The 18,181-nt window shown below is 68.5% G+C and overlaps 2 protein-coding genes across 11 annotated transcripts in view; both read left to right on the forward strand.

Moving 5' to 3' along the window:
* The window catches only part of COL7A1 (collagen type VII alpha 1 chain), a 28,812-nt gene extending 12,869 nt beyond the window's left edge, over nt 1–15,943 (forward strand). For 2 of the 9 annotated variants that reach the window (XM_040568809.1, XM_040568813.1), the window contains exons 44-120: nt 154–189; nt 292–336; nt 444–479; nt 555–590; nt 678–710; nt 871–942; nt 1,052–1,111; nt 1,211–1,246; nt 1,414–1,494; nt 1,637–1,672; nt 1,754–1,798; nt 1,899–1,970; nt 2,143–2,187; nt 2,304–2,330; nt 2,404–2,445; nt 2,551–2,631; nt 2,773–2,808; nt 2,904–2,939; nt 3,058–3,138; nt 3,292–3,327; nt 3,536–3,607; nt 3,747–3,791; nt 3,981–4,016; nt 4,163–4,198; nt 4,311–4,415; nt 4,534–4,569; nt 4,683–4,718; nt 4,881–4,919; nt 5,020–5,055; nt 5,156–5,287; nt 5,477–5,686; nt 5,770–5,805; nt 5,987–6,031; nt 6,201–6,272; nt 6,462–6,506; nt 6,749–6,811; nt 7,163–7,207; nt 7,499–7,534; nt 7,723–7,758; nt 7,880–7,924; nt 8,135–8,167; nt 8,310–8,372; nt 8,461–8,496; nt 8,600–8,680; nt 8,786–8,854; nt 8,943–8,978; nt 9,060–9,101; nt 9,205–9,249; nt 9,353–9,397; nt 9,521–9,556; nt 9,646–9,705; nt 9,847–9,972; nt 10,082–10,153; nt 10,293–10,328; nt 10,559–10,618; nt 10,748–10,792; nt 10,870–10,905; nt 11,013–11,048; nt 11,129–11,185; nt 11,312–11,383; nt 11,485–11,556; nt 11,641–11,676; nt 11,757–11,837; nt 11,913–11,966; nt 12,145–12,198; nt 12,274–12,336; nt 12,437–12,499; nt 12,709–12,825; nt 13,101–13,178; nt 13,254–13,307; nt 13,502–13,550; nt 13,660–13,707; nt 13,959–14,048; nt 14,303–14,407; nt 14,596–14,721; nt 14,843–15,022; nt 15,115–15,324. In XM_040568809.1, the coding sequence (XP_040424743.1) occupies nt 154–189; nt 292–336; nt 444–479; nt 555–590; nt 678–710; nt 871–942; nt 1,052–1,111; nt 1,211–1,246; nt 1,414–1,494; nt 1,637–1,672; nt 1,754–1,798; nt 1,899–1,970; nt 2,143–2,187; nt 2,304–2,330; nt 2,404–2,445; nt 2,551–2,631; nt 2,773–2,808; nt 2,904–2,939; nt 3,058–3,138; nt 3,292–3,327; nt 3,536–3,607; nt 3,747–3,791; nt 3,981–4,016; nt 4,163–4,198; nt 4,311–4,415; nt 4,534–4,569; nt 4,683–4,718; nt 4,881–4,919; nt 5,020–5,055; nt 5,156–5,287; nt 5,477–5,686; nt 5,770–5,805; nt 5,987–6,031; nt 6,201–6,272; nt 6,462–6,506; nt 6,749–6,811; nt 7,163–7,207; nt 7,499–7,534; nt 7,723–7,758; nt 7,880–7,924; nt 8,135–8,167; nt 8,310–8,372; nt 8,461–8,496; nt 8,600–8,680; nt 8,786–8,854; nt 8,943–8,978; nt 9,060–9,101; nt 9,205–9,249; nt 9,353–9,397; nt 9,521–9,556; nt 9,646–9,705; nt 9,847–9,972; nt 10,082–10,153; nt 10,293–10,328; nt 10,559–10,618; nt 10,748–10,792; nt 10,870–10,905; nt 11,013–11,048; nt 11,129–11,185; nt 11,312–11,383; nt 11,485–11,556; nt 11,641–11,676; nt 11,757–11,837; nt 11,913–11,966; nt 12,145–12,198; nt 12,274–12,336; nt 12,437–12,499; nt 12,709–12,825; nt 13,101–13,178; nt 13,254–13,307; nt 13,502–13,550; nt 13,660–13,707; nt 13,959–14,048; nt 14,303–14,407; nt 14,596–14,721; nt 14,843–15,022; nt 15,115–15,167 (4,587 nt within the window). In that variant the 3' untranslated portion in view covers nt 15,168–15,324. Of the gene's footprint in view, nt 1–153; nt 190–291; nt 337–443; nt 480–554; nt 591–677; nt 711–870; nt 943–1,051; nt 1,112–1,210; nt 1,247–1,413; nt 1,495–1,636; nt 1,673–1,753; nt 1,799–1,898; nt 1,971–2,142; nt 2,188–2,303; nt 2,331–2,403; nt 2,446–2,550; nt 2,632–2,772; nt 2,809–2,903; nt 2,940–3,057; nt 3,139–3,291; nt 3,328–3,535; nt 3,608–3,746; nt 3,792–3,980; nt 4,017–4,162; nt 4,199–4,310; nt 4,416–4,533; nt 4,570–4,682; nt 4,719–4,880; nt 4,920–5,019; nt 5,056–5,155; nt 5,288–5,476; nt 5,687–5,769; nt 5,806–5,986; nt 6,032–6,200; nt 6,273–6,461; nt 6,507–6,748; nt 6,812–7,162; nt 7,208–7,331; nt 7,368–7,498; nt 7,535–7,722; nt 7,759–7,879; nt 7,925–8,134; nt 8,168–8,309; nt 8,373–8,460; nt 8,497–8,599; nt 8,681–8,785; nt 8,855–8,942; nt 8,979–9,059; nt 9,102–9,204; nt 9,250–9,352; nt 9,398–9,520; nt 9,557–9,645; nt 9,706–9,846; nt 9,973–10,081; nt 10,154–10,292; nt 10,329–10,558; nt 10,619–10,747; nt 10,793–10,869; nt 10,906–11,012; nt 11,049–11,128; nt 11,186–11,311; nt 11,384–11,484; nt 11,557–11,640; nt 11,677–11,756; nt 11,838–11,912; nt 11,967–12,144; nt 12,199–12,273; nt 12,337–12,436; nt 12,500–12,708; nt 12,826–13,100; nt 13,179–13,253; nt 13,308–13,501; nt 13,551–13,659; nt 13,709–13,958; nt 14,049–14,302; nt 14,414–14,595; nt 14,722–14,842; nt 15,023–15,114 lie in introns of those variants that run through there. The other 7 variants (XM_040568811.1, XM_040568812.1, XM_040568814.1 and 4 more) reach the window with 7 other exon arrangements.
* Nucleotides 15,944–16,243: 300 nt separating this feature from the next.
* Nucleotides 16,244–18,145, forward strand: UCN3 (urocortin 3). 2 transcript variants are annotated; one of them, XM_040568822.1, is made up of 2 exons: nt 16,244–16,663; nt 17,337–18,145. In XM_040568822.1, exons 1-2 carry the CDS (start codon nt 16,661–16,663, stop codon nt 17,796–17,798), a joined length of 465 nt encoding a protein of 154 aa, XP_040424756.1. In that variant the 5' UTR covers nt 16,244–16,660; the 3' UTR covers nt 17,799–18,145. The 2 variants fall into 2 exon arrangements, with proteins under 2 accessions (XP_040424756.1, XP_040424757.1); XM_040568823.1 differs by lacking the exon at nt 16,244–16,663 and having other exon boundaries at nt 17,190–18,145.
* The last annotated feature ends 36 nt before the right edge of the window (nt 18,146–18,181 follow it).

Here is an 18,181-nt window from a genome sequence, read left to right on the forward strand (position 1 = left end):
TGGCACTGGGGAGGCTGTGGCCCTGGGTGACTGCCAGGAGTCTCGGGTGGGATTTGGGGATCAGCACTGCTCCCTGCCTCATCCGTGGGGCCTGGGGCAGCGTGTGGGGTGGGAGGAAGGCTGCCTGAGACGCTCCTCTGCTTCGCTCCGCAGGGGGACCGTGGTGCGCCGGGTCCTGAGGGCGAGAAGGTAGGCGGGCTGGGGGGCCGTGGCCATGCTGGGGCGATGCCTGCCCTCCCTAGGAGATGCAGTCCCTGGCACCTTCCTCTTCGTCTTTCTCTCTTCCTCCAGGGCGAAGTGGGAGCCCCAGGACGGCCGGGGCCATCGGGCAGAGAGGTGAGCATGGGCGGTGGCGATGCCGCCCTGAGGACAGCGGGGTGGCCGTGCCCTGGGTGCGTGTCCCCGGGCACCGCCAGCCCCCTGAGGTCTCCTCCCCTCACCAGGGAGCTCCGGGACCAACCGGACCACGGGGCGAGAAGGTGAGGGAGAAGCAGGGTGCCAGGGAGCTGTGGGCTGTGGGGTGGGGGCCAGCACTCACACCCGTGTTTCCCCAGGGTGATCCAGGAGCGCCCGGCGAGCCCGGCCAGCCGGTAAGTGGTGCTGCCCGGCACCTCGCCCCATCCCTGGGACAGGGAGCTGCGGCAGCGCCCAGCACTGTCCCAATGCTTCTCCCCCAGGCAACCAGCGTGGCCAGTGCCAGAGGAGAGAAGGTAGCCTTGTCCCTGTCCCTGCCCCTACCCCCTGTTGGTGTCCCCGGGGCGCAGCAGGGCTGGACGTCAGCACCATGGGGACGCCCATGCTGCTCCCCAGCTACACGGTGGGGAAAGGGGAGGTCTGGGGGGGCTGATGGTGGCACTTCATCTGCTGCAGGGTGACAGAGGCTTCCCAGGACCAGAAGGGCCTCCTGGCCCCAAGGGCAATGTGGGAGAGAGAGGTGCCCGTGTGAGTACTTCTGGGGCTGGGCATGGGGGCACGCAGCCGCCCCCGGGCACCCCCTTGCTGTCACTTGGTGCCAGTCCCGTTGCTCCAAGCTGCTCCCCTTTGTGTTTAGGGTGACCCTGGTCTGAGCATCCCGGGCCCGGCCGGCCCCAAAGGCGAGCAGGGCGATCGGGTGAGTCCGGGTGAGCCCGCGGGGCTAGGGCTGGGGGGGTCTGACCCCGACACCCACCCCAGCCCTCCGTAACACGTACTGTCCTTCCGCGACCCCCAGGGCATCCCTGGCCTTGCTGGCAGGAGCGGCCCCAAGGTAAGGGCGTTGCAGGAGGCATCACCCCTCCGTCTGTCTGCCTGTCCATCCGTCAGGCACTGGAGGGGTACTGCCTGGGGGAGCAGAGGGTGCTGTGCTGAGCCCCTTTTCCCCCTTTTCCCCCCCATGGCACCATGACCCACTCCCCACTTGCATCCCCAACCTAGGGGGACCCAGGGGAGCCGGGCGAGAAGGGCGAGCCGGGCCGAGCGGGCACACCAGGGCAGACAGGGCTGCGTGGCAAGGAGGTATGTGGGGCTGGGGGCCGGGAGGACATTGGGGGGGATGCCATGGCCCCGATTTGGGGCGGGCCAGCGGGGAACAGCACATGGGGATGTTGGTGACTTGTCCTTTTGTCCCCCCGGCCGCTGCTGCTGACCTGTGCCTCAGGGCGAGCGTGGAGAGAAAGGTGACGAAGGCACCCCGGTGAGTGAGGGCCCTGCCGGAGCACTGCCCCCCCTCTGCCCCCCTCTGCCCCCCACCCCGCTCACCTCCTCTGTCCCGCAGGGCGAAGCAGGCCTGCCTGGCAAACCTGGAGACAGGGGCCCGCGGGTAAGTGCCGGGCTGGTGGGGAGACCGGGGCCGGGCGAGACAACCGGGTGGCTCAGGCTGACGTGTGTCCCCCTCTGCCCCCCTCTGCCCCCCTGCCCAGGGGCTGCCCGGGTACCGCGGCCCCCCCGGGGAGAAGGGCGACCCTGGGGACCCGGGTCCCGAAGGCAGAAACGTGAGTACCACTGTGGGCATGCCCATGGCACCCTCTCCATGGGGGTACCCCCTGTCCTTTCCCCACCTGGGTACCCTTGTCCCCTCCCAGTGAGGGTACCCTCATCCCATGGGGGTACCCTCTTCCTATGGGGGTACCCTCATCCCGTCCCTGCCCATCCCCTCTCCCGCAGGGCGCCCCAGGAGCACCAGGGAACAAGGGTGACCGTGGCGAGCCGGTGAGTGACGCTCCCCCCGGCGGCACGCAGCCACCCGCCTGTCCCCCACCAGCCCTGCTGTCCCCTGCTGGGACACACCAGGTCCCGCTGACCCCCTCCTCTCTCCCTTCTTGCAGGGGCCTCCTGGACCTCCGGGACGAACAGTAAGATCTGCCCAAACCCCTTTGCCCATCGGCGGGTCAATGCCCGCTCTGATGGCCCCTCTCTGCCCCGCAGGTGGATGCGGGGCTCGGAGGAGCAGGGGAGAAGGGCGAGAAGGTAACAAACAGCCTGCACCGGGCGCTTGGCATCGTGCTGGGGGACCTGTGCCTTTTGTGCTGGCCCCAGGCAGTGCTCTCTGACTGCTGTGCCTTCCCCCCCCAGGGGGACCCCGGGGACCCTGGCGAGGACGGAGCGAAGGGTGCCAGGGGTGACACCGGCCCCCCCGGCCTGCCGGGAGAGAGAGTACGTGCGGGGTGCCTGGTGCTGGGAGCCCGGTGCGGGGGGTGATGGGGCAGTGAGGCGAGCGGTGCTCTGGAGAGCTGGAGGGTGAAAGGTGGGCACTGGGGCTCCCCCTGCCCCACCTGAGCAGCTTCTCTCTTGCAGGGCATCGAGGGCCCCCGCGGCCCCCCTGGCACACGGGTGAGTGCCCCCTTCCCCACGGCGAGGTCCGTGCCCTACTCAGCCCCCTGTTGGGGGTGACAAGGGGCTTACTCCCTCCTCTTCCCACCCCACAGGGTGACCCTGGGGACCGAGGCTTGCCAGGAGAGAAGGTGAGGGGCTGGGGGCTGCCCTGTGACACCCCCATCCCTGCCTGGGGTAGCACCTCCCTGCCCAGGCTCTCAGGCTGGAGAAAACATCCTGAGTCTTTTTTTCTTTTTCTCCTTACAGGGAGAGCGTGGCCCACCGGGGCTGGATGGCCGCAACGGGCTGGAAGGGAAACCTGGGCCCCCAGGGCCCCCCGGGCTGAGGGTGAGCATGGAGCTGGGTGGAGGCACTGGGAATGGGGGCTGCAGGGGCTGGAGGAGGTGATGGAGCAGAGGAACCATCCCACCGCACGTCCTCTGCTTCGGGATGGAGATGCTTGTAGCAAAAGGCTCTCCCTCACATCCTTCTTGTCCGCAGGGGGACCCAGGGAAGCAGGGGGACCCCGGCCGGGATGTAAGTACCTCTTGGGAGCACGGGTTGGGGTTGTGTTCCTGCTGGGGACATCGCCCTCACAAGGCACTGCGGTCCTGCCCCGTGCTCCCTGTTCTGGGGCCGCACAGCGGGACCGTCCCCAGCCCGGGTACAGCGCCACCGTCCCCAGCCCTGCTCCCTCCTCCCAAATTCGGCTGCAGAGGCCTCCCCCTGTCTCCTCTCCCCGCAGGGGCTGCCGGGGCTGCGTGGGGAGCAGGGCCCGCCTGGTGCCGTGGGACCCCTGGGGCCGCCCGGCCTCCCCGTGAGTACCAAACGCCCTGCCCCGCGGGGACGTGCCCTGCCCCGTGCCCTCTGTGGTTGCTCCCAGCTGGTTCCGTCTGCCTGGAGCCCCCCTGGCTCCCTGTTCTGGGGGGTCTCTCACCGCCTCTGCTTCCCACCAGGGCAAACCCGGTGATGATGGCAAGCCTGGCCTCAACGGCAAGAACGTGAGTAGGGGAGCGGGGCTTGGCTTCGGGGCACCCCCGGGGACCCCGAGGGCTGGAAACCCCAATCAGACACGAGGGTGGGGGAGGTGTGTGGTGAAGGGCCCCAGCCCTGTGCCACCCAGTGCCCATGGCAGGGGAACTGGGGTCGGGCACTGGGGTCTGGCACTGGTTCACAGCCTCCATCTGCAGGGAGAAGACGGGACACCAGGAGAGGACGGGAGGAAGGTGAGGAGCAGAGCCCTGGACCGTCCCCGTGCCCACAGTGGGCACCCCATTTCCTGGGCTCTGGGGCTGGGGATGCAACCTTCTGAGTCCTTTTCTTCTTTTTCTCTTTTTTATTTTTTTCTATTTTTTTCCCTTCCCAATGCCAGGGCGATAAAGGCGATGCCGGGGCCCCTGGCAGAGACGTGAGTACCTCTGAGCTGGGGCTCCCCTGCTGCCCTGTGTGGCGGTGGGGTGTCCCCGCTGGGGACAGTGCCTGGGCACCCGTGTCCCAGGGTGACACCGCTCTCCTGGCAGGGCCGCAGCGGTGCCAAGGGCGAGCAGGGGGACAGCGGCGTGCCTGGGCCCCCCGGCCCCCCTGGCCTCCCCGGCATCCCTGGGCAGGTCGGCCCCCCAGGCCAGGTTTGTAGTCCCCAAGCCCTCGGTGCCAGCCGGGGCCAGCAGGACCCCTGTCCCACGGCTCCCTTGGGGCACTGCCCCGTGTCCGTGGGTGCCATCGTGTCCCCTCCGTGTCTTCTAGGGGTCACCGGGCCTCCGCGGGGTTGCTGGACCCAAGGTAGGTGTGTTCCTGACCCCAGCCCTCCATGGCAAAGCTCTGGGGGGGACCGTGCCCCAAGGGACGAGTCCTTTGGGGCCCCTGCTCCCCCTGACACCTCTGCTGTATTTCAGGGGGACCCAGGGGAGCCTGGACCGCGAGGGGAACCGGTGAGTACCCAGCACTGAGCCCAGGAAGCTGGGAGCACCCCAGAGAACCGCAGCCCTGCCTAGGCAGCACCTCGTGATGTTAACTCTGAAACCTACTGAGGGCAGCACCAGCCTCCTCCCCTTTCCTGCTGTACATCTCATTCCCTCTCACCCTAAATATAGGGGCGACCTGGCATCCGTGGTGACCCCGGGACTGCAGTGGTGAGTTCCCCACCACCCCATGGGGCTGGAGCAGCCCCCAGAACCCCAGCGGTGGCAGCAGCACGACACCAGTTCCCTGTTTAATGTCCTTCTGTTGCAGAACATCGAGCGTAGCCTGGAAGCCCTCGGCATCAAGGTGGGCAGGCTGGGAGCTGCCCTGCACTTGGCAGGGCTGGGGATGGTGCCGTGACCGGGAAGCATGACCCCCTGAGCCGTGCCTCTTTCCTCCCTCCCAGGTCTCATCCCTTAAGGAGCTCACAGGTGCCTACGACGGGAGCTCGGACTCATTTCTGCCCGTGTCCGAACGGCTGCGGGGGCAGAAGGGCAGCCGGGGGGAGCCAGGAGAGAGGGGCCCCCCGGGACGGGAGGTGAGCGCTGCTGGGATCCAGGGGCTTCTGTGGGCACCTTCCCACCCCCCTGCTGTACCCAAATTCACAGCCCTGTGTCCCCCTTCCCGTCTAGCTCGGAGATTCAGCCAATCCGTGCATCTTGGGGTGCCCACCCCACAGCCTGGCACGGTCCTGGCTCTGGCAGCCCTGCGTGTTTTTTTCTTGCAGGGCTCCTTAGGCTTCCCCGGTGAGCGAGGACCCAAAGGTGACAAAGGGGACCAAGGCGCCCCCGGCCCCCAGGGTCCTGCAGGCCGGGCTGTGGGCGAGCGGGGCCCCGAGGGGCCGCCTGGGCAGCCGGGGGAGCCTGGCAAGCCGGGCATCCCGGGGGTGCCAGGCCGGGCCGGGGAGCTGGGAGAGGCCGGGCGGCCCGGCGAGAAGGTGAGTGAGGGGGTGCGGGCTGGGGGACCTGGCCCCCGTACTTGGGGACAGCTCCGTGACCTCCCACTGCCTCCTTTCCCCAGGGCGACCGGGGCGAGAAGGGCGACCGGGGTGAGCAGGTGAGTCCAAACCGGGACAGCGTCCCAGTGTCCCCCCTCTGTCCCCCGGTGCTGTGATGGGGAGCACCCTGGGGGGCAGAGGGCTGCCCCATGGGGGCCAGGGTCAGCCACGCTGGGGCTGGCTCTGCCCTGTTTTCCTCCGCTGTCCCTTTGATGCTCCCCCTATTTTCCTTATGGCTAGGGCAGAGATGGCTTGCCAGGCCCCCCAGGTCCCCCAGGGCCCAAGGTAGGTGACAGATGCTGCTGGGGACCCTCTCCAAGAGGTGCCAGCTGGTGCCTCTGTGGTGGGTGTCCACGTCCAGCTCCCTGGCACAGGGGGCTTGGGGAGGGCTGTGCCACTGGGGGACCTCCCGGGGGTCCCCTGGGTGCCAGCCCTGACGGCGCTGTGCCCGCAGGCAGATGTGATGGAGGGCAGCCTGATGGGCTTCCCAGGGGAGCGCGGCCCCCCCGGACCCAAGGGAGCAAAGGTGCGTGCCTGGGGAGAAAGGAGCAGGGCGACAACGGAGCCAGCCCCCCGGAGCTGTTTGGGAACGATGTGACAACCCCACAGCTGCGACGAGCTGGGCTGGGGCAGGGGACAGCGGGTGGGCATCCCAGCTGCAGCACGTGAGGCTGGCAACATCCCCTCTTCCTCCTCCTCCTCCTCCTCCCTGCAGGGTGAGCCGGGTGCCGAGGGCGAGCGAGGACCCAAAGGAGATAAGGTCTGCGTGTAGTAAGTCTCCCGTGGCTCCTCTGCTTCTCTCTTCCTCCTGCGCTCCCTTTCCGGGCTCGGCACCAGCTCTCTGCTCTCCCCTCTCCGTGTGCTGCCAGTGAAGCCCTGGGCAGGGGCGCAGCTGGGGACACCCCTCTCTGGGTGCAAGCGGGACGTGGGGGCAGGCGGGGGGACGGGGGTGGCCCTGCCTACAGTGCAGGTCCCACAACCCCGCGCCTCTCCCCTCGGCAGGGCGAAGGCGGGCCGCGGGGCGAGCGAGGAGAGCCTGGCGAGAAGGGCAGGGATGGCTCCCCGGTGAGTATGGCACTGGACCTCCGCCCCCATCATCCCCATGGTCTCCATCCCCATGGTCCTCATCCTCATCCCCATGGTCTCCATCCCTGTCTCCATCATTCCCATCCCCATCATCCCCACGGTCTCCATTCCCGTCCCCATCATCCCCATGGTCTTCATCCCCATCCTCATCCTCATGCTCATGGTCTCCACCCCCAACTCCATCATCCCCATCTTCCTCATCCCCATGGTCTCCACCTCCATTTCCATCTTCCCCATCTCCCCATCTCTGTTCCCATCTCCATCTCCATTCCCGTCTCCACCATCCCCATGGCCCCATCTCCACCCCACTGTCTCCACCTCTTCTTCCAGGGCCTTCCAGGAGAGAGGGGTCTGGCTGGCCCCGAGGGGAAGCCGGTGAGTGGGGATGCGGGGGGGATATGTTCTGGGAGGGGTGGGAAGGTCCCGTGGTCCCACAGCAGCTGCCACCAGCCCCAGCGGGAGCATTCACATGTTGTTTGCCTCCTTCCCTCCCCCACAGGGCCCGCAGGGCTTTAGAGGGCCCCCCGGCCCCCCAGTAAGTACCCCGCAGCCGGGTACTGCGCAGTGGCACCATGCTCATCCCCTGGGGAGCTTCTGGGGCAAGCGGGGCCGCTTGGAGGTGCTGGGGTCCCACTTGCCCCCTGGCTCTGACATGCTTCTTTGCAGGGCTTGCCAGGCTTCCCCGGCGTGCTGGGACGCCCGGTAGGTGTCTGTCCCCCCCTGCATGTCATCGTCCCCCTGCATGTCACCGTCCCCCTGGCTCTTGCTCCGTGGGTGCTTGGCACGGCGCATCCTGGTGGGATCTGGCCGGGCTTGTCCCTGCTTGGTGTGAGTGCCCAGAGCCACCGTGCACCGGGGACCCGCTGACCGCATCTCTTCCTCCCCCCCAGGGCAACCAGGGAGAGCCGGGGCCACCAGGACCTCCGGTAAGGACCCCCCCGTGTCCCCGTGCTGGGACCACGCTGTCCTGCTGCCCCCTCCTCATCCCGAGGAGCCATGCCACCAGCAGGCACCACGAGGACATAAATGTCACCTTGTTCCCTGCAGGGCACCGCTGGCCCCCCAGGGACCCAGGGCCCAGCTGGGATGAAGGTACATCATCATCATCATCACCACCACCACATTTGACCCTGCAGAAGAAAGCACGGTGCCCTGCTGGCACTGGGGGCTGTGGGGAAAAATGTGGGGCTGGTCCCCTGCTGGAGCCAGCCCCTGGGGGGTTCAGGGGATGTGGGGACGCGGTGTGGCTGTGGTGGCAGGGGCGCTGGGGCACGGGGACCGACACAGGTGCTGTCTCCACAGGGTGACCCGGGGGAGCCTGGTGCCAGCATCCGGGTGAGCCTCCACTCCCTCCCCACCAGCGCCAGCCTGGTCCCTGAACCCACAGCCCTTCCCAGGGGACAGCTGATGTCCTGGCTGTCCCAGAGAGATGTGCCAGGGTGGCATCTCCTCTCTGACCCCGCTTTTTCCATTGCAGGGCTTGCCCGGTCCCCAGGGCAGCATGGGACTGCCTGGCCCCCCTGGCCCCCCCGGCCTGGTGGTAGGTATCTGCAGGCACCCATCCCTTGAGAGCTTCCCGTCCCTGTGCCTGGGTCCTGGCTTAATTTTTGGTCGTGCCCCCATTACAGGGTCCACAGGGTGCCCCTGGGCTGCCAGGACAAGTGGTGAGCGTGCCTTCCCCACCCGTCGTCCCGCGGGGATACCGGCCCCTAGGGGCTGGGGGGCTGCGGGGTGCACACAGCCCCATCCCCGCCGTGCCGTCCGCAGGGGGAGAGCGGCAAGCCGGGAGTGCCGGGCCGGGACGGCGTGTCGGGGAAGGATGGCGAGCCGGGGATGCCAGGGAAGATGGTAACGAGGCCGGTCAGCCCGCTGCCATCGCTCCGGGGCTGAGGGGCTCAGCGCGGGCTGTGGAGCTTTGGCAGCCGCGGCTGAGAGCTGCGTGCTTTGTGCCAGGGTGTGCCGGGACCTTCGGGCCCTGCCGGCCCCAAAGGGGAGCCAGGGGACGCCGGAGCCCCGGGGCAGGTAAGTGCAGGGCTCCCCGCAGCCTGCCCTGCTCGCCGGGACGCACCAGAGCCCCCCTAACCTGACGCCTCTCTCCCCTGCGCCCCAGGCCATCACCGGCCCCCCCGGTGCCAAGGGAGAGAAGGTAAGGAGCTGGGGTACGTGGGGGGCCCCCACCCCGCAGCGGGCAGGGGTCCGCAGGGTGCTGAGCCTCGTGTCGCTGCAGGGCGAGCCGGCGCTGCTGGAGGGAGTGCTGCTGGGCGAGCCCGTGAGTTGGTGCCCTCAGCCTCTGCACTGTGCCCCCCCGGGGTGCTGCAGCCCCCCCCCCGGTGCTGCTCTCCCATCCCTAATGCCTCTCTCCCCCTCCCCAGGGATCCAAGGGTGCCCGGGGCTTGCCCGGCCCCAAGGGAGAGAAGGTGAGGAGTTGCCCCAGGCACGGAGGGGGCCGTGGGGGTCCGGTCACCTCCGCTGCCCCCCCTAGTCACACCCCCCTGCTGTCTGCTTGTGTCCCCCTGTCAGGGGGAGCCTGGAGGATCCGGAGAGCCGGGAGACCCCGGGGAAGACGTGAGTAGGGGGCACTGGGGGGAGGGCAGCACCGTCACCTCCCAAGGGGAGGCTCCCCCCTTACCCCATGCCCCAGCCACCCCCCAAAACCCAGCCCTCCCTGACGGCTCCGTGTCCTTGCAGGGAGCCAAGGGGGCGTCCGGAGCCAAGGGGGAGAAGGTAAGTGTCCCTGCCGCGGGGACACGCTGCCCGGGCACCCCGTGCCCCCCAGGGGTGACCGTCCCCGTGCTCTCTGCCCCACCATGCAGGGCTCTCCGGGTGTCGGTGTGCGGGGACCACCAGGACAGGACGGGCCTCCAGGCTTGAAGGTAGCCCCTTCCCTTGTCCCGGTCCCTGTGTCCCCCGGCTCTTGCCATGTCCCAGGTGCCCGATGCCATCCCGGCCCAGCCGGACAAGGCAGAAGCACGTTCCCATTTCCCTGGGCCACGTCTCTTTTCTCCCCGCTGCAGGGTGACATCGGCCTGCCAGGACCCCCAGGACCCCCGGGCTTAGCGGGTATCGCTGGGGCACTGGGACAGCCAGGCCTGAGAGGGGACAGCGGGCAGCCTGGCGTGCCAGGTCCCCCGGGAGAGCGGGTAACGGCAGCGGCCAGCACCCGGCCTCGCTGACGGGGCGGCCTCGGGCAGCCGCAGCGGGGTGTCAGCAGCCCCGGTCCCTGCCCGCTCAGCACCATGTCCCCACCAGGGGCTGATCGGCTTTCCCGGGAGGGACGGTGCCGCAGGACCACCAGGACCCCTGGGACCCCCAGGGCCAGCGGTGGGTACGGGGGGCTCCGGTACTGTGGTGCCCCCAGGGCGGGGGCAGGATCTGTCCCTGGTCCCATCCTGGCCCAGGCAGGGTGACGGAGCCCTGGCACCACCTTCCCGTGGCTCGCTCACCCTCTCCTCTCTTTTAGGGCACACCTGGGGCCTCTGGCCAGAAGGGTGACAAGGTGAGACTGGGGACGGCCCTATAGCATGGGGGATGTGGGGCCGCAGCCCCCACCTCGGGTGGTGCTGAGCCCGCTCTGGAAGATGGCACGTGGGCACCTGCCCTGTGCCAGGCTCTTGGGGCAGTACGGGGAGGTCACAGGATGTCCCCTGGCATGGCGGGGGGGGGACACAGCACAGCTGGGGCCATGGGCAGCTGGGACGGGGACAAGATCTTGCTTTCCCCCCTCAGGGTGACCCCGGGGCCGGGCTGCCAGGAGCCAGAGGCGAGCGTGGCGACCCAGGACCGCGGGTAGGCACCACCACAGACCCCCCCATCCCACCACCAGCCCACCATGTCCCCACCTCAGGCACGGGGTGCCGCTGGGGGTGCCCCCATCCCAGACCCCTTCCCTCACATCCCCTTTTCTCCTCCTCGCAGGGTGAAGACGGGCGCCCGGGGCTGGCAGGCGATCGCGGGCCGACGGTACGTACCCAAAGCTCGCTGCCCCCCCAGCTGTGTGTGTGTCCCCCCCCCAACCACCCCTCTCCTCTGTCCTGCAGGGCTTGCCTGGAGCCCGAGGGGAGCGCGGGGACAAGGTAAGGGACCCTCCCTGGGGGCTGAGGGACTGGGAGGGGGGGACACCTCCCCAGGGAGGTGCTGCCCCCTCCCATCTTCACGACATCTCACGGTCCCGTCCCCGCAGGGAGACGTCGGGGCCATGGGGCCCAAGGGAGACAAGGTGAGACCCTGGGGCTGGGGTGGTGGCGGGGGGCACAGCAGTGCCGTGCCCCCACCCTGCTCAACCCAAATCTCTCACAGGGCGATAGCGTCGTGGTGGAGGGGCCCGCTGGGGCGCGGGGCAGCAAGGGGGAGCCGGTAAGAGATGGGGGGCTCCTCGCTGCCGGGGGGCACGTTGTCCCCACGGTCCTGCCCTGGGGAGCTGGCTCCCCCCATCCCAACGTGCATCTCCCTGACCCCATCCCTCTGCTTCCTCCTCTGCAGGGAGACCGTGGCCTGAAGGGCTCAGAAGGGGACAAGGGGGACAAGGGCGAGCAGGGCATGCCCGGAGAGAAGGTATGGGGCTGGGGAACGGGGGACTGGAGGGCTGGGGGACACGCAGGGCTGGAGGGACCCGGGCACGTCGGCGTCCCCGTGCCCCACGTTTCTGCTTGCAGGGGGCGAGGGGCGAGCAGGGCGAGAAGGGCTCCACGGGCTTCCCCGGGGCACGCGGCCCCGGTGGGCAGAAGGTAAGGGGCTGGGCACCCACTGGGGGTGCTGGGGGTGCTGGGGTCACCGTCCCCTGGCCTGAGCCCTGCCTTTGCCTTCGCCAGGGAGAAGTCGGCGTGCCAGGGGAGCCGGGAGAGCCGGTGAGGAGACACGTCTCGGTGCTGCTGCCACGCTGCGATGGGGCAGGATGGGTCCCCATCACGCTGTGCGCTTCCCGCAGGGCCAGCCCGGCCGGGATGGCATCGCTGGAGCCCGGGGAGAGAAAGGGGACGTGGGGTACCTGGGCATGCGTGGCCCCAAGGTGGGTCGTCCCCGCTGCACGACGGCCAGCACCCGTGCAGGCCGGGCAGGACTCTGACTCCCCCTGTCCCCACAGGGTGACCGCGGCATGAAAGGCGCCTGCGGCCTTGACGGGGACAAGGGCGAGAAGGTGAGCGGGTGCCCACGCTGCAGAGCCCCTCCGTCCGTCCCTCAGCCACCGGGGATGGCTGAGCCCGGACCTCAGCCCCGCAGAGGCATCAGAGGGACCCCGGTGAGGGTCCCCTGCTCGGGGCGAGCCCCGAGGGCAAGGACTGACGCCCACCCTGCCTCTCTCCTGCCTGCTGTAGGGAGAGCCGGGGCTGCCGGGGCGCTCGGGACTGCCAGGGAGGAAAGGCGAGCCGGTAAGCGCCGGGGTGGCACTGGGATGGGGCGCGGATGCACAGCGGGGGCTCACCGATGTCTGCTTCATCCCGCAGGGAGAGCTGGGGCTGTCAGGAGTGCCGGGGGCCCCCGGGAAGGAGGGACTCATGGGACCCAAGGTAGGGCAGGGTGGGGCAGGGAGAACCATGCTGGGACCTTGAGGATGGTCCTGGGGCTCCTCCCCTCCATCCCCCACTGCCTGCGCCTTCCTCTCCCCAGGGCGACCGGGGATTCGACGGGCAGCAGGGAGCCAAAGGAGACCAGGGGGAGAAAGGAGACCGGGTAAGCGGGCTGGGAGGGGATATATCCATCGCATCGCTTTGGCTTCACCAGCATCTAGCCTTGCTCCGTGGGGCATCGGACCCTGATACTCCCGAAAGCTGGTGCTTTGGGGACACCCCAGCTGTGGGGACACCCCAGCTGTGGGGACAGAGCATGGCCCCGGTGCCCACTCTGGGACGTCTCCAGCCCGTCCCTCTGCTCTCCCGCAGGGTGCTCCAGGCGTTATTGGTGCCCCCGGCCCCCGGGGCAGTGACGGGGTTCCTGGCCCCCCTGGCCCCCCAGGCAGCATTGGCCCGCGAGGTCCTGAGGGCATGCAGGGCCAGAAGGTGAGTTCGAGCTGCGGTGGGGGCAGGACCTGTCCCCGGAGAGGCCAAGGGGGTGGTGGCTTCAGGAGCTGTGTCCCAGCTCTGTACCTGCCCTGCCAGCTCTGTGGCTTTGGGGACCTCCCTTGTGTCCCCCTGCCCAGGGAGGGGACAGGAGAGGGGAGGTTTGGGACCCTTCTCCTGGGGCTGGGCTGGACCCAGGGCACCGGGGAGGGCAGGGAGTCTCTGGGGCTCGCAGGGGAGCCACTGGCCAGACCCTGAGCCCGTGTCCTTTGCAGGGGGAGAGAGGCCCCCCGGGGCAGGCGGTGATGGGGGCTCGCGGCGTGCCCGGCATCCCCGGCGAGCGAGGAGAGCAGGTGGGTGAGCGGGCACCCGGCCCTGCCCCGGGGAGCCCCGGGCACAGCTCCCACCTCTGCTCTGCTTGTCCCTAGGGCAGTCCTGGTGCTGAGGGGCTCCGCGGGGAGAAGGGGGAGCCGGGCATGACGGTAAGGGGCTGGGGGACCCTGGCACGGGGGTGACGGGCTGGGAAGGGCACCGCATCTGTCCCACTGATGATGATGGAGGAGCATGCCCCACCTCCGGGCTCTGCTCAGCACGTGAGCCCGGGGGAAAGTTTTCCCCATCTCTAATCCCAATTTCCCTTGTGACACACATCGTTCCTCCCCCTGCTCGTTGGCAGGAGGAGGAGATCCGGGCCTACGTCAGGCAGGAGATGAGCCAGCACTGCGGTGAGCATCCCCTGCCTGCCCCGGGGCTGGGGGTCTGTCCCCACAGCCCCTAATTCCCGCAGCCCCTGACCCCCCGCAGCCCCTAACCCCTGCCCCGTCTGTCCCACAGCGTGCGGAGGGCAGCTCCCGCGGCGCCTGGATTCCCGTGAGCACTCAGGTTGTGTCCCCGTCCCTTTCCCTGTGCCCCTGCCCCTCTTGGCTGCGCTCCCAGATAGGCCACCATTTTTTGGGGGTCTGGAGGCCACTGGGATCCCCTGGGACCCCTTGGTACCCCTTGGTCCTTGCTGTGGTGTTGGGAGCCAGAGCCGGGACAGGCGAGCTGGCTGGGGATGGGGGCACAGTGATGGGTGGGATGGGGCACGGGGGCTGCGGGGGGGCACGGGAAGAGCTGGGGGCTTTGTCTCCAAGGAGGCTGGGGGAGCCAGGCCAGGAGCATCCTTCACGCTGCCCACGGAGGAGGAAGAAGTGTCCGCCAGGAGAGGGAACGCAGCCAAACAGGTGATGGAGAGCCTGGAACCCCCTCCCAAGAGGAGCTGTGTGGCATCCCTGCTGTGCCCGGGGCTGGCAGCAGGGACCTCCGAGCCTCTGGGGGACGCGGTGTCCCCAGGACCCCATCCCTGGGCTGCAGCAGTGCCCGAGAGGTGCTAGGCTGCTCTGCACCCTCAAGGGGAGGGTTTCCCTTGGGGAGCAGCAGAAAAGTGCCCCAGGGTCCCCTCGCATCCCACTGATGCCCGTGCTGCCCTCCCCCCCAGGTCTATTTTCCCAGTACCCCCCCACCCAGCCGCTCCCTGCTCCCAGCGCTCACCTCGTCCCTGTGCTGAAGCTGTCACACGCCGAGGAGGAGGAGGAGGAGGAGGGTTAGTGCCATCCCTCTGCTTTTTGTCACCGTCCCTTTTACCCCTGCTCTGCGGGTGCCCAGCCCTTTGCTCACAAGTACCTGGGGGTGCCCAAATTCCCACAGGGCTGTGAAGGGCAGTGTGGGGGGGTGATGGGAGCTGCTCATGGGGGGGTGATGGGGGCTGCTCACGGCGGGTGCTGCCTGCAGGGCAGGACAGGCACGTCCTCATGGACACCAACGACCTGGAGTACGACAGCACCTACGCGGATGAAGAGGAGGAGGACTACGAGGCAGCCCTGGAGGCAGACAGCTCGGAGCAGCCTGCCGCTGACGGTGAGCTCCCGCTGCCCGCAGGGAGAGCAGCTGGGCTGGAGGTGCCGCGGTGCGGGGCTGCCCCGTGCCTCCAGCACCGCTGCACCCCGTGTGCCCTCACCACCGCCCCGTGTCCCCACAGCCTCGCCCTGCGGGCAGCCCCTGGACGAGGGGGGCTGCGAGCGCTACACGCTGCGCTGGTACTACAGCCAAAGAGCCGCCGAGTGCCGGCCCTTCGTCTACAGCGGCTGCGGGGGCAACACCAACCGCTTCGGCAGCCGCCGGGAGTGCGAGCTGCGCTGCGGGCAGCAGACGGGGGCAGGTAGGCATGGCACGGCACGGCATGGCACAGCACAGGCTGTGTTAACATGGAGCAGGGACAATGCTCTGACGCCACCTCGCCTCTCTCCGCAGGTGCCCCCCGGGGCGGTGCCGGCAGCGCTGCGGGTGGGCGGCCGGAGGCGTAGGGCGGGCAGCGTCCCCTCATCCAGGGCTGCCCGGCTGCTGCTCGGGATGGAGCTGGGCTGCCCCGGCCCCCCGCAGGAACCTGGTGCTATTTCTAACGTCTCTTTTTGTTGCTCATGGGTTCTTCCCTTCACCTTTCGTTTTGTCGCCCAGTAAGGTGAAATCTTTATCAAATTGGAGATCGACCCCTTCGCAAGCCTTTCGCCCCCCCTCTCCAAACGCGAGCCTTCTCAGGCTGCTGCTGGTTTGGGTTTTAACTTATTTGCTGCCGCTGGGACAGCTCCTGGCCCCGTGTCCCCTCTTGGGCTGCCTGGAGCTGGGACTGGGCATGGCTGGGCCCCCTCCCCACATCCATCACCCTCATCCCCGAGGTCGAAGGCTCCCCTCGTCTCCCCCTTGCCCCTCCAGGAACTGCCTCCTACTCCGTCCCCGGCCGAGGCGGTGCCTCCCTGCACAACCCCCTGCCCGCCCCAGCCACCCGCTCCATTTGAATAAATTTCACCTCGCCCAGGACCTGGTTCCCCTTGGGCAGGCGTGCTGGCTTGGCAGCACCCTGCCAGCGCCACGTCTGCCCCCAACCCGGGAGCCATCAGGGAAACCCTGAGGATGGTGCTATGTTAGAGGAGGTTCCTGCTCGCCTGCGCGCCCCCGAAGGCTTTGGGAAGGCGACGCAGGCTCCTCCGCGTGCTGCTGCTCTGTGTATATCTGTATACAGCGAATGTATATGTGTATCACTGCGGGGCGGGGGGGCGGGACAGTAAAGGTGTGCTCACGGAAAGGTGCCCTGCTTCTTGGTGTGTCGCCTCTCCCCTCACAGCCCATGTCCCCCCCCCCCCGGGGCTGTCCCCAGCCCGGGGACCCCGGTGCCCGCTCCCTGCCCGTGGCTGACGCACGCGGGCACGTGGGGCTGCGGTTCTGCACAATGTGTGGGGTGAATCAGTGCCTCCGTCTAATTTTGGCTGCTCTGACCAGCTGGGGGGTGAGTTCCTGCCCTGTCTCCGGGAGAAGGAACAGAGCCCCCGTTATTTCCCCTCTCCGCCAGCCTGTGGTCACGGGGCAGGGGGAGAACCCTGGGCGGGCAGCTCTGCTGTGCTGGCTCCGTGCCACGGCCAGCCCCAGCCTCAGCACCCTTGGGTGCTCCCGGAGCCTCCCTCCGACATCAGGCTCAGCCCACGGGAGGGCTTGGTTAGATGGAGAAACATCCCCTCGCGTGTCTGACGTGAGCTAATTATGCCTGAGCCGCACCAAGCCCCTGGAATCCCCTCCAAACCCAGCCCTCGTGTTGCGAGGGGGGCAACCACCCACCCCCGGTCCAGAGTGATTTCATCTGTGATTAGGCAAAATGTATTAATAACATCCCCCGCTGCGTGTCGCCGGGGGGGCGGGAGGTGGAGCTGGGGCAGGATAAGAGCCAGGGCTCGGCGGGGACCGGGGCAAACCCCCAGCTGCCACCCCTGCACCCCGAGAGCCTCAGGGGGACGAGGACCCGCTGGAAATGGTGAGGCTGCACCCCACGGTGCTGCTTTCAGGGGGAATTTACCTGGGAAATGGGTCACAGGGGCTTGGATGCTTTTCGCCACCCTCTTTCCAGATAATCCAGCTGCCTCCAGCTGCCTGCTCCGGTGTTTTCCAAAGGGTTTCACCCAGGAGATGAGTTGCAGGAGGCTGGATGCTTTTTGTTGTCCTCTTTCCAGCTTTTCTTTCTAGCCAGCCCCGGGAGGAGCGCGGGGTCCCGGGCAGAGGAGGATGCTGAGGATGCGGTGCACGTGGCTGCGCTCACGCCCTCGTCACCCCGCTGCTTATTTTAGCCAAATTGCTTCATGTCCCATCCGGCCGGGCAGCTTCTGCCCCAGATAGCTGGGCACCCCCCGCGGGGGTGGCACCCACTGGGGACAGCGTGTAAGGAGGTGGCGGTGGCGTGAGCCCCACGGCCCACGTCACGCGTCCCCGGCCAAAGGGCAGGTGTTGCGGGACGGGGAGCGGCTGCGGAAGGAGACGCCGCTGTCCCTGGGTGTCCCCTGCCACCGCCCGGCCCTGGGTGGCAAAGGGCTGGGGGGGGGGGGGGGCGAAAGGGAGGGGACGGGGGCATCTGGATGGGGGCAGCAGGGGGGACAGGGACAGGGACACGTCCTGGGGGGTGATGCTGAGCGTGGGCTCTGTGCTCCCCGCAGGCTGCGCTGTGCCGCAGGGTGCTGCTGCCCGTCCTGCTGCTGCCCTGGGTGAGCACCGGGCAGGGGCTGAGCCTCCCGTGGGACCCGGCGGTGCCCGACGCACCGGCACGCTTCCCCTGGGACGGGGGCGAGCCGGCTGCCTGGGAAAACATGGGCACCAAGGGGCTGCTGCAGGGTCTCCCCAAAAGAAGCGACCACAACTCCGTGGAAGGCTCCGAGCCGGACCAAGCCACCCTGCTGCTAGAGGAGTCCATGAGAAAAGCCTTCCCCTGGCTGGCGAGCCCCGGGGCCGGCGGGCACGCGCCGGTAAAAAAGAGCAGCGCGGCGAAAAAGGTGTCCCTGTCCCTCGACGTCCCCACGCACATCCTGAAAATCCTGCTCGACCTGGCCAGGGAGAAGGAGCTGCAAGCCAAGGCGGCCGCCAACGCCGAGCTGATGGCCCGCATCGGGCGCAGGAGGTGACGGCCCAGCCTCCCGGAGAGCACCCGCGGCACCGGTGGCCGTCCCCGTGCCGGCACCAACCCCAGCCCCAACCTCAGAGCAAACTCATCCCCGGGACGTGCTGCCTGGGGGGCTGGCGGTGAGCAAGCAGCAGCCATGGAGGGGGTGCGTTAATGACCCCAAAATCGGGGAAAGGAGCAGCCGGGGCTGGCACCCCCACGCCGGGCGAGGTGGCCTCCTCGTCCCCATGCCACCGCTGCTGGCGTGCCCCGAAAGGACACATCCGCACCACGGACACACGGGTTTTCCATGTACCTTCTGTCTGTACACCTACAGTGCTTTTCTATCCCATAAAACCCTCCCCAAACCCCCTGAGCGTGCGATGGAAGGTGGCAGGAGCGCCG

Source organism: Cygnus olor, chromosome 10, assembly GCF_009769625.2.
Source record: "Cygnus olor isolate bCygOlo1 chromosome 10, bCygOlo1.pri.v2, whole genome shotgun sequence".
NCBI lineage: Eukaryota > Metazoa > Chordata > Aves > Anseriformes > Anatidae > Cygnus > Cygnus olor.